At 44.3% G+C, this 15141-nt stretch overlaps 1 protein-coding gene across 1 annotated transcript in view; it reads left to right on the forward strand.

The window, feature by feature from the left end:
* The window catches only part of LOC109895233 (transcription factor 25-like), a 40619-nt gene that overhangs the window by 5361 nt on the left and 20117 nt on the right, over positions 1 to 15141 (forward strand). Inside the window, exons 7-14 of the mRNA XM_031831024.1 lie at positions 5181 to 5311; positions 5998 to 6097; positions 7061 to 7154; positions 7298 to 7390; positions 10673 to 10778; positions 10924 to 11083; positions 11720 to 11807; positions 11984 to 12142. Of these exons, the coding sequence (XP_031686884.1) occupies positions 5181 to 5311; positions 5998 to 6097; positions 7061 to 7154; positions 7298 to 7390; positions 10673 to 10778; positions 10924 to 11083; positions 11720 to 11807; positions 11984 to 12142 (931 nt within the window). The remainder of the gene's footprint in view (positions 1 to 5180; positions 5312 to 5997; positions 6098 to 7060; positions 7155 to 7297; positions 7391 to 10672; positions 10779 to 10923; positions 11084 to 11719; positions 11808 to 11983; positions 12143 to 15141) is intronic.

Here is a 15141-nt window from a genome sequence, read left to right on the forward strand (position 1 = left end):
CAGCAGTGGGCAGCCTGAAGCCTTGTTGACAGAGACAGCTTTTCTGGGTAGGATCACACTAAAGGCTGTGTTCTGTGGCTTTAAACGTTGCCCTATGACGTCTTGTTAAAAAAACAGTCCAATCACCACATATCGTTAATCAAATGCTGCCTAGCCCTCTGGCTCAAAGACTCTATTGATGTTTGGGAAAGACTCCATTGATGTTTGGGTCCATAGTGCCCCTGGTGTTGTGGGATACTGGGCTGTTTAACCCAGAGCTGAAGTTGGAGAAGAATCAGAGTCTCTGTTATGTCAGTGTTAGCTACTCCTCAGGGTGTTAAAGCTCCCCCAAACTCAAGGCTTATGCAATCACCTGACTGGAGATTTGGTCTGGGAAATATCATTTCCCTCCCAAAATATAGATGGGTCATTTAAAAAAGATATTTTCCCTCTCACTTTTTGAGTAGTCTCGATGCCTTAGTTTGTATGTGGTACACCATGACTGCTGTGTCACCATGAAATGCTTCCCTCTGAATCCACTTCTCCTTAGCCCAAAGTGTGTTCATTCAAATTCTAGGGTGCTATACTGTACTTGGGCATAGAATGAGTGGGACAGATTGCAATTTTTATTCCACTTAAATATCTACAGTGCATTCGGAAAGTATTCCGACCCCTTGACTTTTTCCACATTTTGTTACGTTACAACCTTTTTCTCGTCAATCTTCACACAATACCCCATAATGACAAAGCGAAAACAGATTTTTTGAAATGTATTGAAAATAAAAAACTGAAATACCTTATTCACATAAGTATTCAGACCCTTTGCTATGAGACTCGAAATTGAGCTCAGGTGCATCCTGTTTCCATCGATAATCCTTGAGATGTTTCTACAACATGATTGGAGTCCACCTGTGGTAAATTCAATTGATTGGACATGATTTGGAAAGGCACACACCTGTCTATATAAGGTCCCACAGTTGACAGTGCATGTCAGAGAAAAACCAAGTCATGAGGATGAAGGAATTGTCCATAGAGCTCAGAGACAGGATTGTGTCGAGGCACAGATCTGGGGAAGGGTACCAAAACATTTCTACAATCAGGCTTTTATGGTAGAGTGGCCAAATGGAAGTACATGATAGCCCACTTGGAGTTTGCCAAAAGCCAAGTAAAGACTCTCAGTCCATGAGAAACAAGATTCTCTGGTCTGATGAAACTAAGATTGGCCTGAATGCCAAGTGTCATGTCTGGAGGAAACCTGGCACCATTCCTATGGTGAAGCATTCTGGTGGCAGCATTCTCCGTTCTGGGGATGTTTTTCAGTGGCAAGGACTGGAAGGCTAGCCACCGGAAAAATGAACGGAGCAAAGTACAGAGAGATGCTTGATGCTCCAGAGCACTCAGGACCTCAGACTAGGGTGAAGGTTCACCTTCCAACAGGTCAACAACCATAAGCACACAGACAAGACAACACAGGAGTGGCTTCGGGGGCAAGTCTCTGAATGTCCTGTAGTGGCCCAGCCAGAGCCTGGTCTTGAACCCAATCAAACTTTTCTGGAGAGACCTAAAATTAGCTGTGCAGTGACGCTCCCCATCCAACTTGACAGAGCTTGAGAGGATCTGCAGAGAAGAATGGGAGAAACTCCCCAAATACAGGTGTACCAAGCTTGTAGCATCATACCCTAGAAGACTCGGCTGTAATCGCTGCCAAAGGTGCTTCAACAAAGTACTGAGTAAAGGGTCTGAATACTTATGTAAATGTGATATTTCTAAAAACCCTGTTTTTGCTTTGTCATTATGTGGTATTGTGTGTAGATTGATGAGGGGGAAAAACAATTTAATCCGTTTTAGAATAAGTCTGTAATGTAACTAAATATGGAAAAAGTCAAGGGGTCTGAATACTTTCCGAATGCACTGAATATATATATCGATATTAACTTGTATTGAAGTCTTGTATTGACTGTATTGAAGTCACCACACAGCCATCTTGGTACTCCTCCTCAATTGTAAAAATGTTGGATTTTGGAAGCTATAGAAATGCATTTATTATTGTGTATATTCATTTCTGATTTATTCTAATACAGACACTTTAATGCATACTTTTAAGTTGTATTATGTGAGCTAATACATAAAAATGTAAAAAATATATAACATTTTCCTTAAAGCATTTTTTTTAGGGAACAAATGTTAATGTCTCCACTACAACAAGCAAATATTTAAATACATGTAATTTTGTCCTTTTAATTGAAATAGTGTAGAATTCCATTCATTCCTGTGGAGGACTGCTCCTACTAGGGAAGGCCAATATGGCTGACTGGTGGCTTCAAATCACATTTTATTGGTCACATACACATGTTTAGCAGATGTTATTGCAGGTGTAGCGAAATGCTTGTGTTTCTAGCTCCAACAGTGTAATAATATCTAACAAGTATATATAACAATTTCACAACAATACAAACAAATTAAAGGAATGGAATTAAGAATATATAAATGTCAGAGCGGCATAGACTAAGATACAGTAGAATAGAATACAGTATATACATATGAGATTAGTAAAATATGTAAACATTATTAAAAGTGGCCAGTGATTTCAAGTCTATGTACAGTGCCTTGCGAAAGTATTCGGCCCCATTGAACTTTGCGACCTTTTGCCACATTTCAGGCTTCAAACATAAAGATATAAAACTGTATTTTTTTGTGAAGAATCACCAACAAGTGGGACACAATCATGAAGTGGAACGACATTTATTGGATATTTCAAACTTTTTTAACAAATCAAAAACTGAAGAATTGGGCATGCAAAATTATTCAGCCCCTTTACTTTCAGTGCAGCAAACTCTCTCCAGAAGTTCAGTGAGGATCTCTGAATGATCCAATGTTGACCTAAATGACTAATGATGATAAATACAATCCACCTGTGTGTAATCAAGTCTCCGTATAAATGCACCTGCACTGTGATAGTCTCAGAGGTCCGTTAAAAGCGCAGAGAGCATCATGAAGAACAAGGAACACGCCAGGCAGGTCCGAGATACTGTTGTGAAGAAGTTTAAAGCCGGATTTGGATACAAAAAGATTTCCCAAGCTTTAAACATCCCAAGGAGCACTGTGCAAGCGATAATATTGAAATGGAAGGAGTATCAGACCACTGCAAATCTACCAAGACCTGGCCGTCCCTCTAAACTTTCAGCTCATACAAGGAGAAAACTGATCAGAGATGCAGCCAAGAGGCCCATGATCACTCTGGATGAACTGCAGAGATCTACAGCTGAGGTGGGAGACTCTGTCCATAGGACAACAATCATCGTATATTGCACAAATCTGGCCTTTATGGAAGAGTGGCAAGAAGAAAGCCATTTCTTAAAGATATCCATAAAAAGTGTCATTTAAAGTTTGCCACAAGCCACCTGGGAGACACACCAAACATGTGGAAGAAGGTGCTCTGGTCAGATGAAACCAAAATTGAACTTTTTGGCAACAATGCAAAACGTTATGTTTGGTGTAAAAGCAACACAGCCCACCACCCTGAACATACCATCCCCACTGTCAAACATGGTGGTGGCAGCATCATGGTTTGGGCCTGCTTTTCTTCAGCAGGGACAGGGAAGATGGTTAAAATTGATGGGAAGATGGATGGAGCCAAATACAGGACCATTCTGGAACAAAACCTGATGGAGTCTGCAAAAGACCTGAGACTGGGACGGAGATTTGTCTTCCAACAAGACAATGATCCAAAACATAAAGCAAAATCTTCAATGGAATGGTTCAAAAATAAACATATCCAGGTGTTAGAATGGCCAAGTCAAAGTCCAGACCTGAATCCAATCGAGAATCTGTGGAAAGAACTGAAAACTGCTGTTCACAAATGCTCTCCATCCAACCTCACTGAGCTCGAGCTGTTTTGCAAGGAGGAATGGGAAAAAATTTCAGTCTCTCGATGTGCAAAACTGATAGAGACATACCCCAAGCGACTTACAGCTGTAATCGTAGCAAATGTTGGCGCTACAAAGTATTAACTTAAGGGGGCTGAATAATTTTGCACGCCCAATTTTTAAGTTTTGGATTTGTTGAAAAAGTTTGAAATATCCAATAAATGTCGTTCCACTTCATGATTGTGTCCCACTTGTTGTTGATTCTTCACAAAAAAATACAGTTTTATATCTTTATGTTTGATGCCTGAAATGTGGCAAAAGGTCGCAAAGTTCAAGGGGGCCGAATACTTTCGCAAGGCACTGTATATAGGCACCAGCCTCTAATGTGCTAGTGATGGCTATTTAACAGTCTGATGGCCTTGAGATTGAAGCTGTTTTTCAGTCTCTCGGTCCCAGCTTTGATGCACCTGTACTGACCTCGCCTTCTGGATGATAGCGGGGTGAACTGGCCGTGGCTCAGGTGGTTGTTGTCATTGATGATCTTTTTAGCCTTCCTGTGACATTGTGTGCTGTAGGTGTCCTGGAGGGCAGGTCGTTTGCCCCCGGTGATGCATTGGGCAGACCGCACCACCCTCTGTAGAGCCCTGAGGCTGCGGGCGGTGTAGTTGCCGTAGCAGGCGGTGATACAGCCCGACGGGATGCTCTCAATTGTGCCAAGCCAAATTTCTTCACCCTCCTGAGGTTGAAGAGGTGCTGTTGTGCCTTCTTCACCACACTGCCTGTGTAGTAGGTGGACCATTTCAGTTTGTCAGTGATGTGTATGCCGAGGAACTTGAAGCTTTCCACCTTTACCACTGCGGTCCTGTCTGTGGATAGGGAGGGTGCTCCCTCCGCTGTTTCCTGAAGTCCATGATCAGCTGCTTTTGTTTTGTTGACGTTGAGTGAGAGATGATTTTCCTGGCACCATACTCCCAGAGCCCTCACCTCCTCCCTGTAAGCTGTCTCGTCACTGTTTGTAATCAAGCCTACTGCTGTTGTGTCGTCCGCAAACTTGATGATTGAGTTGGAGGCGTGCATGGCCACGCAGTCATGGGTGAACAGGGAGTACAGGAGGGGGCTGTGCACGCACCCTTGTGGGGCCCCAGTGTTGACGATTAGCGAAGTGTTGTTTCCTACCTTCACCACCTGGGGCCGGCCTTTCAGGAAGTCCAGGACCCAGTTGTAGAAACTTAGCCTCTGAATGGGCAATACATAGCATCAGTAATCCAGGGTTTATATACGTCATTGCATGTAACTCACATAGAATAATACTGTCCGTAATATTTCCTCCTTCAGGTATCTCAATGACCCTACTGGAGTCCAGGGATGGTCTACAGTACTTCACCTTCGAGCACAGCCGAGACTACCAGCAGATTCAGTTCAAATTCCTGAACTCAGTGGAGTCCATGGATCCCAACAACATTGTGGTAAGGCTACACCCACGGTCTCAGGGAGATTGATCAGCAAAGCCGTGATGCGCGTCTCAAATATCTAGGACAACTGATATGCATGAATTTAGATTCTAGATAAATCCTGACTAAGATTATAGGTCACGGCATGAGAAACTAGAGGTAAATTCAGTTGAAATTTCAGGTTGAGGACATACATGGTTTCTAATGTTTAGACAAACGGTGATCCTCCCCCCTGTGCCCCCCATAACTCCCCCACCCGTCTCCCTGTCTTCCCTACCTGTCCCCCCACCCTTCTTCCATCACCCCCACCCACCCTGCCCCTGTCCATCCCAACCTCCCCTTCTCCCCCACCGTCCCCCATCTCCATCACCCTCCCCGTCTCCCCTACCCTCTCCCTGTTTCCCCCATCCCTCCCCCATGTCCCCCTGCTCTCCCCAACCTCCCCGTCTCCACAACCCCCCCTCTCCCTGTCTCCCCCTCCCTCTCCCTTTCTCCCCCACCCTCCCCCATCTCCCCCTGTCTACCTCAAACTCCCCTTGTCCACCCCACTCCCTCCCTGTCTCCACCACCTTGTCTCCCTCTCCCACTGTCTTCCCCACCCCCTCGCTGTCTCCCCCACCCTGTCCACCCCACCCTACCCTCTCCCACTGTCTTCCCCACCCCACCCCTGCCCTGTCCACCCCACCCTACCCTCTCCCCAGGCCCTGCTACAGATGAATCCCTACCACATTGACTCCCTGCTGCAGCTCTCTGATGTCTGCCGCATACAGGAGGACCAGGAAATGGCCAGGGACCTGATTGGTGAGTGGGACTCCTGTCTTTGCTCTGGTTGGCAAGGAGGGTCATTCTCAAAGCTCTGATTGGTTAGTTGGGGATCCTCTCTGCTGTATCCTCTTGCTCAAGGTTTGTAAATGTGTCATGAGACCCCTTTGGTATGTTTCCTTGGACCCATATACAATTTAATCTAGGTCCCAGATAAATAGTTGGAATAAGTTTATGCAACATTATTCTTGATAAACATTGGTGTCCTCTGGGCAGTACATGTTTAATAGGTGATTTCATACACAATACCTATACCACACACTGCTCTAGTATGTCATATATTACCTGATGCCAGGTTTTCTTCAACTAAGCTTTGGAACCCGAAGTAGGCCCTGAGCATTTCTCGTTTGGATCTCGAGCTGAAAATGCTTAAGAACCTCTGCCTTATGCAATTGATCTAGATAAGGTTTAATAGTTAAATTGAGTCCGCTGTATCCACAGCATGTTTATTCTCTGAAAAACTCTAAATTGGAGAAGAAAAAAAGAACAACAAGGGGCCAGCATGCAAAGTAGTGTATTTCAGATTCCTCAGGTAATGCATTTAGGCAGGAAATGTTACCATACTGTTACTCCAAGCCTGTCGCTACTAGCCTGCTAACATCATCTATAAATGAGTTGATAAATACAGTTGAGGTTTGAGCAGAGCTTTGGTCAGGGCTAAATCACATCAATACAGAGGGCAAGCAAAAGCAGCTTCCATTTACAGTGACTTCTCTCTGACGTGAGTGGTTTCAATTAAAGCTGTTTTCATGCCTTCCAGCAGAGGGAGACATTTATGTTTTTACAAAAGACAAACAGACAGGTGGAAGGAGCCTGGAGGAGGGTATGGTGATCTACCAATTGAGAAACACTGAGACTGTTGAGCAGCCAGGTAGTGCTGGCCAAAGTTAGATATTTTCACTTGTCTTTGATAAATGACTGTGTGGTGTGTGTGTGTTTCAGAGCGCGCCCTGTACAGCTTTGAGTGTGCATTCCACCCTGTGTGCAGCCTGACGTCAGGAACCAGCAGACTGGACTACCTGCGACCAGAAAACAGGTTAGATAATACATCTCTGCTATACAGGTCAATCCACAAACGCTGTTATGCAAGGGCCTTTCTCTTAAATTTCCTTTGAATTTATAATTTTACAGGGTTTATAATAAGTCTCTCCTTTGTCTGTATATTTATCCTCTCTGCAGGGCATTCTACTTGGCTGTTTATAAGCACATGATGTTCCTGGAGAGGAGGGGATGCCCCCGGACAGCCCTGGAGTACTGCAGACTCATCCTGAGGTACATGGGAGACTGTGTGTGTATGTGTGCGCACAGTGTGCACCCCAGGTGTCCGGGGTAGAGGGAAGGTGTGAATCGCATAATGGAAAGAGGTATAGCGATGGACTGTTTTTATTTATTCGCACAAGAAAGATGAATAGGGCAGATAAAGACAAAAAGTGTGTGCATTTAATTATTTTAATTTTTTTATGTATGTAGATTAGGGCCTAATACATTTATTTCAATTGACTGATTTCCTTATATGAACTGCAACTCAGTAAAATCTTTGAAATTGTTGCATGTTGCAACAGGTGTATAAAACTGAGCACACAGCCATGCAATCTCCATAGACAAACATTGACAGTAGAATGGCCTTACTGAAGAGCTCAGTGACTTCAACATGACACTGTCATAGGATGCCACTTTTCCAACAAGTCAGTTTATAAAATTTCTGCCCTGCTAGAGCGGCCCCGGTCAACTGTAAGTGCTGTTCTTGTGAAGTGGAAATGTCTAGGAGCAACAACAGCTCAGACTCAAAGTGGTAGGCCACACAAGCTCACAGAACAGGTCCGCCAAGTGCTGAAGCTGCTATGGGTTTCCATAGCAGAGCAGCCGCACACAAGCCTAAGATCACCATGTGCCAAGCGTCGGCTGGAGTGGAGTAAAGCTCATGCCATTGGAGCAGTGGAAATGCGTTCTCCGGAGTGATGAATCATGCTTTACCATTTGGCAGTCCAACAGACAAATCTGGGTTTGGCGGATGCCAGGAGAACGCTACCTGCACCAATGCATAGTGCCAACTGTAAAGTTTGGGGAAGGAGGAATGATGGTCTGGGGTTGTTTTTCATGGTTCGGGCTAGGCCGCTTAGTTCCAGTGAAGGGAAATCTTAACTTGCTTCCAACTTTGTGGCAACAGTTTGGGGAAGGCCCTTTCCTGTTTCAGCATGACAATATCCCTGTGCACAAAGCGAGGTCCTTACGTAAATGGTTTGTCGAGATCGGTGTGGAAGAACTTGACTGACCTGCACAAAGCCCTGACCTCAACTCCATCGAATACCTTTGGGATGAATTGGAATGCTGACTGCGAGCCAGGACTAATAGACCAACATCAGTGTACAATCTTACTAATGCTCTTGTGGATGAATGGAAGCAAGTCCCTGCAGCAATGTTCCAACATCTAGTGGAAAACCTTCTTAGAAGAGTAGAGGCTGTTATAACAGTGAAGGGGGGACCAACTCCATATTAATTCCCATGATATTGGAATGGGATGTTTGACAAGCAGGTATCCACATACTTTTGGTCATGTAGTGTGTTATATTATAATAATAAAGGTGTTACCACACTTCACATGAACTAAACAGACATAACAGTCAGATGTCCATATCGTACCCAGGAATGACTCTTCGAAATGGACCAGGGTGACTGCATTCCATTACTTGTCATTAAACCTGTCTAAGCAGTATGACAGAACAACACCCATGGGACAGGCCACACACTATTATTACACATTCACCTGCCTTCACCCTGTGTCTTAGACCTTTAGCCTTTATCTTATCTAGGATGTGGTGGTCATGGTGTACAAAACTCTTTCCATGACATAGACTGACCAGGTGAAAGCTATGACCCCTTATTGATGTCATTTATTGAAGGGGAGTAGACAGGTTAAATAATGATTTTTAAGCCTTGAGACAATTGAGACATGACTTGTGTGTGTGCCATTCAGAGGGTGAATGGGCAAGACCATATATTTAAGTGCCTTTGAATGGGGTATCATAGTAGGTGCCAGGTGCACCTGTTTGAGTGTGTGAAGAACTGCAACACTGCTGGGTTTTTCACGTTCAACAGTTTCCTATGTGTATCAAGAATGGTCCAACACCCAAATGACATCTAGCCAACTTGACAAAACTGTGGGAGAATTGGAGTCAACATGGGCCAGCATCCCTGTGGAACACTTTCAGCAAAAGCGGGTGCAACTCAATATTAGCAAGGTGTTTCTACTGTTTTGTATACCCAGTGTATATCTCTGATTTCCGTCAAACACTGGCTTCCTCCCCTCATGGTGGTGTGTGTCTGCTCTGTATAAGCATCCAGGGTGGAACACGTTGTGACGGCTGTCCCTCTCAGGCCTGCTGTGTTATGATCAGGAGGACCTTATCTCTGCTTCAGTAGATGACTGATAGGAATACCAGATGAACAGCCCTGCCGCCCGCAGCAGCTCTGTCATATACCACATAGAGGGCCCTGCTTTTTGTTGCGGAAATGGACGCACTGTGCTTTTACCGATATTTCCAGTGTTATCCAATAGTGTTGGAGGTAGAAAATCTTAGGAAATGTTATTTAATTGACACAAGCTGTCTCCAATCAATATCTGAATGGGACTCGAACCCGGGTCCAGCGACTGCCAAGCCAACCCCTTCACCTGTTACTCCCAAGATGTCCGAACCCCGAACCTCTTGATGAGCTCGCTAGGTGTTGGGTTATTGTTGCTTCACTACCCCCTTCCTTCGGGAGAGCGTGTCCCCAAGCTATACCAACTCCCTCACGAGTACATGCCACTCGGATGGCCTCATGGGCACCATCCCACTTCTGACACCAATGTAGTGAATTTGGATGGTAGCCCCGACCGGGACTCAAACGCAGATCCACAAACCCAGATCCAGTGACTGTCAAGCCAACAGGTGTTGATTTTATAGTCGCTGGATTCGGGTTTGAATCTGTTGGGGCTACTACCCCCCGAATTACATACAGTGTATTTCAATGGTTGGTTTCATTTAATCAACCCTTTAACTGCACCCAATTTACCAATTTTTAGCTACAACTTCCAAGTCTGTTGGAGAGGATCAGCTTGAGCAAAATAAGGTGTAGAATCACTGATCTACAAATGGAATTCCCTGCTTAATGATAGTAAATAATAATATCACACGTACAACCAGACATTGATTGATTGGAGACGGTGTCAATTAAATTACATTTCCTAGGATCTTCTACCTGCAGCAACACTAGTGGATAAAGCTTGAAATACCAGTAAAAGCACAGTGCCTCCACAGTACTTCCATTTCCATTATGTATAGTGTCACTGTATTTAGGATCCCCAGGATATTGAGTGTTTCCAGCAATGGCACAGATTCTGGTCACGGGTTGTCATGGGTCCACTTTTAATAAAGAAACCATTTATTTTATTTCTGTAATGTTTATTTATATAATAGTTATGTGGTCTTTAGTTATGTAGGCGAAACTGAATGTATTCATTGAAGAAGAGGAGCTGTTGTGTGCTTTATTCCGTCATCTCCTTTCTCTCCCAAGTCTGGACCCCGACAGCGATCCCCTCTGTATGCTACTGCTCATTGACTTCCTCTCCCTGCGCTCACGAGAGTACAACTTCCTCCTCCGGCTATACCAGGATTGGGAGGTGAGACGAGTGTGTGCGCCAGATATTCCCTGTGTGTGTGACCTCATACCAGTGTGTGTGTGACCTCATACCAGTGTGTGTGTGATTTCTGTGTGTGTGTGTGTGTGTGTGTGTATTGTCTGATTCCTGTGTGTGTGTTTCCCAGGTGCACAGGAACCTGTCCCAGTTGCCAAACTTTGCCTTCTCTGTGGCTCTGAGCCACTTCCACCTGAGTCAGGAGGATCAGACTGAGTCAGAGGAGAGGGAACGGCTCAAACACAAGGCTGCCCTGCTGCTGCAGGACGCTCTCATCATGTTCCCTGGAGGTTAAAGTCACACACACACACACACACACACACACACACACACACACACACACACACACACACACACACACACACACACACACACACACACACACACACACAGGCCTGAGAGGGACAGCCATCAGAATGTGTTCCACCATGGATGCTTATATAGAACACACACACACAGGCCTGAGAGGGACAGCCACCAGAATGTGTTCCACCATGGATGCTTATATAGAACACACACACATACACACACACAGGCCTGAGAGGGACAGCCACCAGAATGTGTTCCACCATGGATGCTTATATAGAACACATACACAGGCCTGAGAGGGACAGCCACCAGAATGTGTTCCACCATGGATGCTTATATAGAACACACACACATACACAGGCCTGAGAGGGACAGCCACCAGAATGTGTTCCACCATGGATGCTTATATAGAACACACACACACACACAGGCCCGAGAGGGACAGCCACCAGAATGTGTTCCACCATGGATGCTTATATAGAACACACACACATACACAGGCCTGAGAGGGACAGTCATCAGAATGTGTTCCACCATGGATGCTTATATAGAACACACACAGACAGACAGACAGAAAAGAGACCTATGCCTGATATCTGTTTGTTTGTGTTCCCCAGTGTTGATGCCTCTGTTGGACCTGTGCACAGTGCAGCCAGACGCTGCTGTATCGTCACATGACTTCTTTGGACCCAGAAGCCAGTTGGGGTAAAACATCTGCTTCAACCGAGGCATCATGTCTTCCTGTCTGTCATGTCTTCCCTTTATGCACATCTTCTGTGTCAGTCAGCCTAATGGAATTGAATCATGATTTATTGGCATGAAATTGTATTAGAGTGACAAATGTAATTGTTCCTTCCTCCCATCTCTTTCCCTCTTTCTAGGCAGTCTCCTGCCCTGGCTGAACTGGTGTCTCTGTACGTGGGGCGGACGCACACCCTGTGGAGGGAGGGAGGGGTCCTGCTGTGGCTGGAGGAGTGTGTGAGGGAGGTGTTACGACGAGTCGACGCTAAAGACCCTCTGGTGGAGGACTGCCAAAACAAGTAAGAGCCCCATGGACTCTAGATCACTGGCATTATTACCTTTCCAACCGGGCAAACTGTTCCTCATTAACCCATTCGCCTCTATCCTCAAATTATTTCTGTTCAATAAGTAATATTCATTGATTCAGTGGAGCAATGTTCAGTGTGGATTCCAGGCTAGTTCACCTCCAACATTCCGTGCCTAGTGAAGGTCTACTTACCCTTTACACAGTTTACAAATTTTGCAGCCTTAAAATTAAATACAAAAATAGATTACATGGTTTTTCTACCATTGTTCACAACCTACTCTACACATCCAACGTGAAGGAAAAATTATAGAACATTTTCCAAATTAATAAAATAAAAATAAGATGTCTGGATTGCATATGTCTTCACACCCCAGGGTTAATACTTGGTGGAAGCACATTTGGCAGCCATTACAGCTGAAAAAAAAAATTTGGAATAGGAATCTACCAACTTTGCACAGATGTTAGAGCAACATACAGTGGGGCAAAAAATTATTTAGTCAGCCACCAATTGTGCAAGTTCTCCCACTTAAAAAGATGAGAGAGGCATGTAATTTTCATCATAGGTACACTTCAACTATGACAGACAAAATGAGAGAGAAAAAAATATAGAAAATCACATTGTAGGATTTTTAATGAATTTATTTGCAAATTATGGTGGAAAATAAGTATTTGGTCAATAACAAAAGTTTATCTCAATACTTTGTTATATACCCTTTGTTGGCAATGACAGAGGTCAAACATTTTCTGTAAGTCTTCACAAGGTTTTCACACACTGTTGCTGGTATTTTGGCCGATTCCTCCATGCAGATCTCCTCTAGAGCAGTGATGTTTTGGGGCTGTTGCTGGGCAACACGGACTTTCAACTCCCTCCAAAGATTTTCTATGGGGTTGAGATCTGGAGACTGGCTACGACACTCCAGGACCTTGAAATGCTTCTTACGAAGCCACTGCTTCGTTGCCTGGGCGGTGTGTTTGGGATCATTGTCATGCTGAAAGACCCAGCCACGTTTCATCTTCAATGCCCTTGCTGATGGAAGGAGGTTTTCACTCAAAATCTCACGATACATGGCCCCATTCATTCTTTCCTTTACACGGATCAGTCGTCCTGGTCCCTTTGCAGAAAAACAGCCCCAAAGCATGATTTTTCCACCCCCATGCTTCACAGTAGGTATGGTGTTCTTTGGATGCAACTCAGCATTCTTTGTCCTCCAAACACGACGAGGTGAGTTTTTACCAAAAAAGTTATATTTTGGTTTCATCTGACCATATGACGTTCTCCCAATCTTCTTCTGGATCATCCAAATGCTCTCTAGCAAACTTCAGACGGGCCTGGCTTAAGCAGGGGGACACGTCTGGCACTGCAGGATTTGAGTCCCTGGCGGCGTAGTGTGTTACTGATGGTAGGCTTTGTTACTTTGGTCCCAGCTCTCTGCAGGTCATTCACTAGGTCCCCCCGTGTGGTTCTGGGATTTTTGCTCACCGTTCTTGTGATCATTTTGACCCCACGGGTTGAGATCTTGCGTGGAGCCCCAGATCGAGGGAGATTATCAGTGGTCTTGTATGTCTTCCATTTCCTAATAATTGCTCCCACAGTTGATTTCTTCTAACCAAGCTGCTTACCTATTGCAGATTCAGTCTTCCCAGCCTGGTGCAGGTTTACAATTTTGTTTCTGGTGTCCTTTGACAGCTCTTTGGTCTTGGCCATAGTGGAGTTTGGAGTGTGACTATTTGAGGTTGTGGACAGGTGTCTTTTATACTGATAACAAGTTCAAACAGGTGCCATTAATACAGGTAACGAGTGGAGGACAGAGGAGCCTCTTAAAGAAGAAGTTACAGGTCTGTGAGAGCCAGAAAACTTGCTTGTTTGTAGGTGACCAAATACTTATTTTCCAACATAATTTGCAAATATATATTTTTTAAATCCTACAATGTGATTTTCTGGAAATTTTTTTCTCTCATTTTGTCTGTCATAGTTGAAGTGTACCTATGATGAAAATTACAGGCCTCTCTCATCTTTTAAAGTGGGAGAACTTGCACAATTGGTGGCTGACTAAATACTTTTTTGCCCCACTGTATATCCACAGTATTTTTTCCAAATTTGCTCAAGCTCAGTAAATTTGGTTGGAAGTCATTCATGGACAGCAATATTCAAACCTTGTCTGATTTTCAAGCAAATTTAAATTAGGACTGAGACTGGACCATTCAGGAACACTCAACACCTCTTGGAAAGCCATTCTGGTGTGTCTTTGGCATTCCACATACGGCATTACAATTTGTGTAATTGTCCTGCTGTAATATAAAACTCTATCCCAGGGTTATGTGTTCAGAAGACTGAGACAGGGTTTCCTCTAACTTTTTATCTGGGCTTTGCTCCTTTCATATTTCTTTTGATCCTGACAAACTCCCCAGTCCCTGCAGGTGACAAGCATAACCATAACATGATGCTGCAAGCACATAACTTTGAAAATACAGAGGATAAACCACATTTTATTCACTCCACATATCTGACATGTGAAAAGAATTAAGCCTGTGGTACAGTCCACTTCAAATCATTCATTCTGTTTGCAACAAGGCCGTTAAGTAGTACTGGGAGACAACAAGGCAAAGTATTGCGCTTGGGTCCAATACAACACAACACAGAGTGAAACCCACTCTTTTTTAAAGTATTGTGGTGGCAGCATCATGTTAAGGGTATGCTTGTCACGGCAGGGCTTGGAGAGTTTGTTAGGATCAAAAGTAAATATGAAAGGAGCAAAGCCCAGGTAAAAAGTCTGAAAACCTAACCCTGGAATAAAATGTACATCCCCAGGCTCTCTAAGCCTACCCCTCATCTCCACCACTCAGTAGGATCCACTATTGTAGTCCAATCAATCATCTACCTTTGCCTCAAATGGGCCTTATCCCCCAACCTTTACTCTTAACCCCTCTTAACCCTTTCTCCTTCCCCTCGCTCATCCCTACTTAACCCTCTCCCACGTTGTCTCTCCTTTT

The sequence above is a fragment of the Oncorhynchus kisutch genome, linkage group LG8, assembly GCF_002021735.2.
Source record: "Oncorhynchus kisutch isolate 150728-3 linkage group LG8, Okis_V2, whole genome shotgun sequence".
Lineage (NCBI taxonomy): Eukaryota > Metazoa > Chordata > Actinopteri > Salmoniformes > Salmonidae > Oncorhynchus > Oncorhynchus kisutch.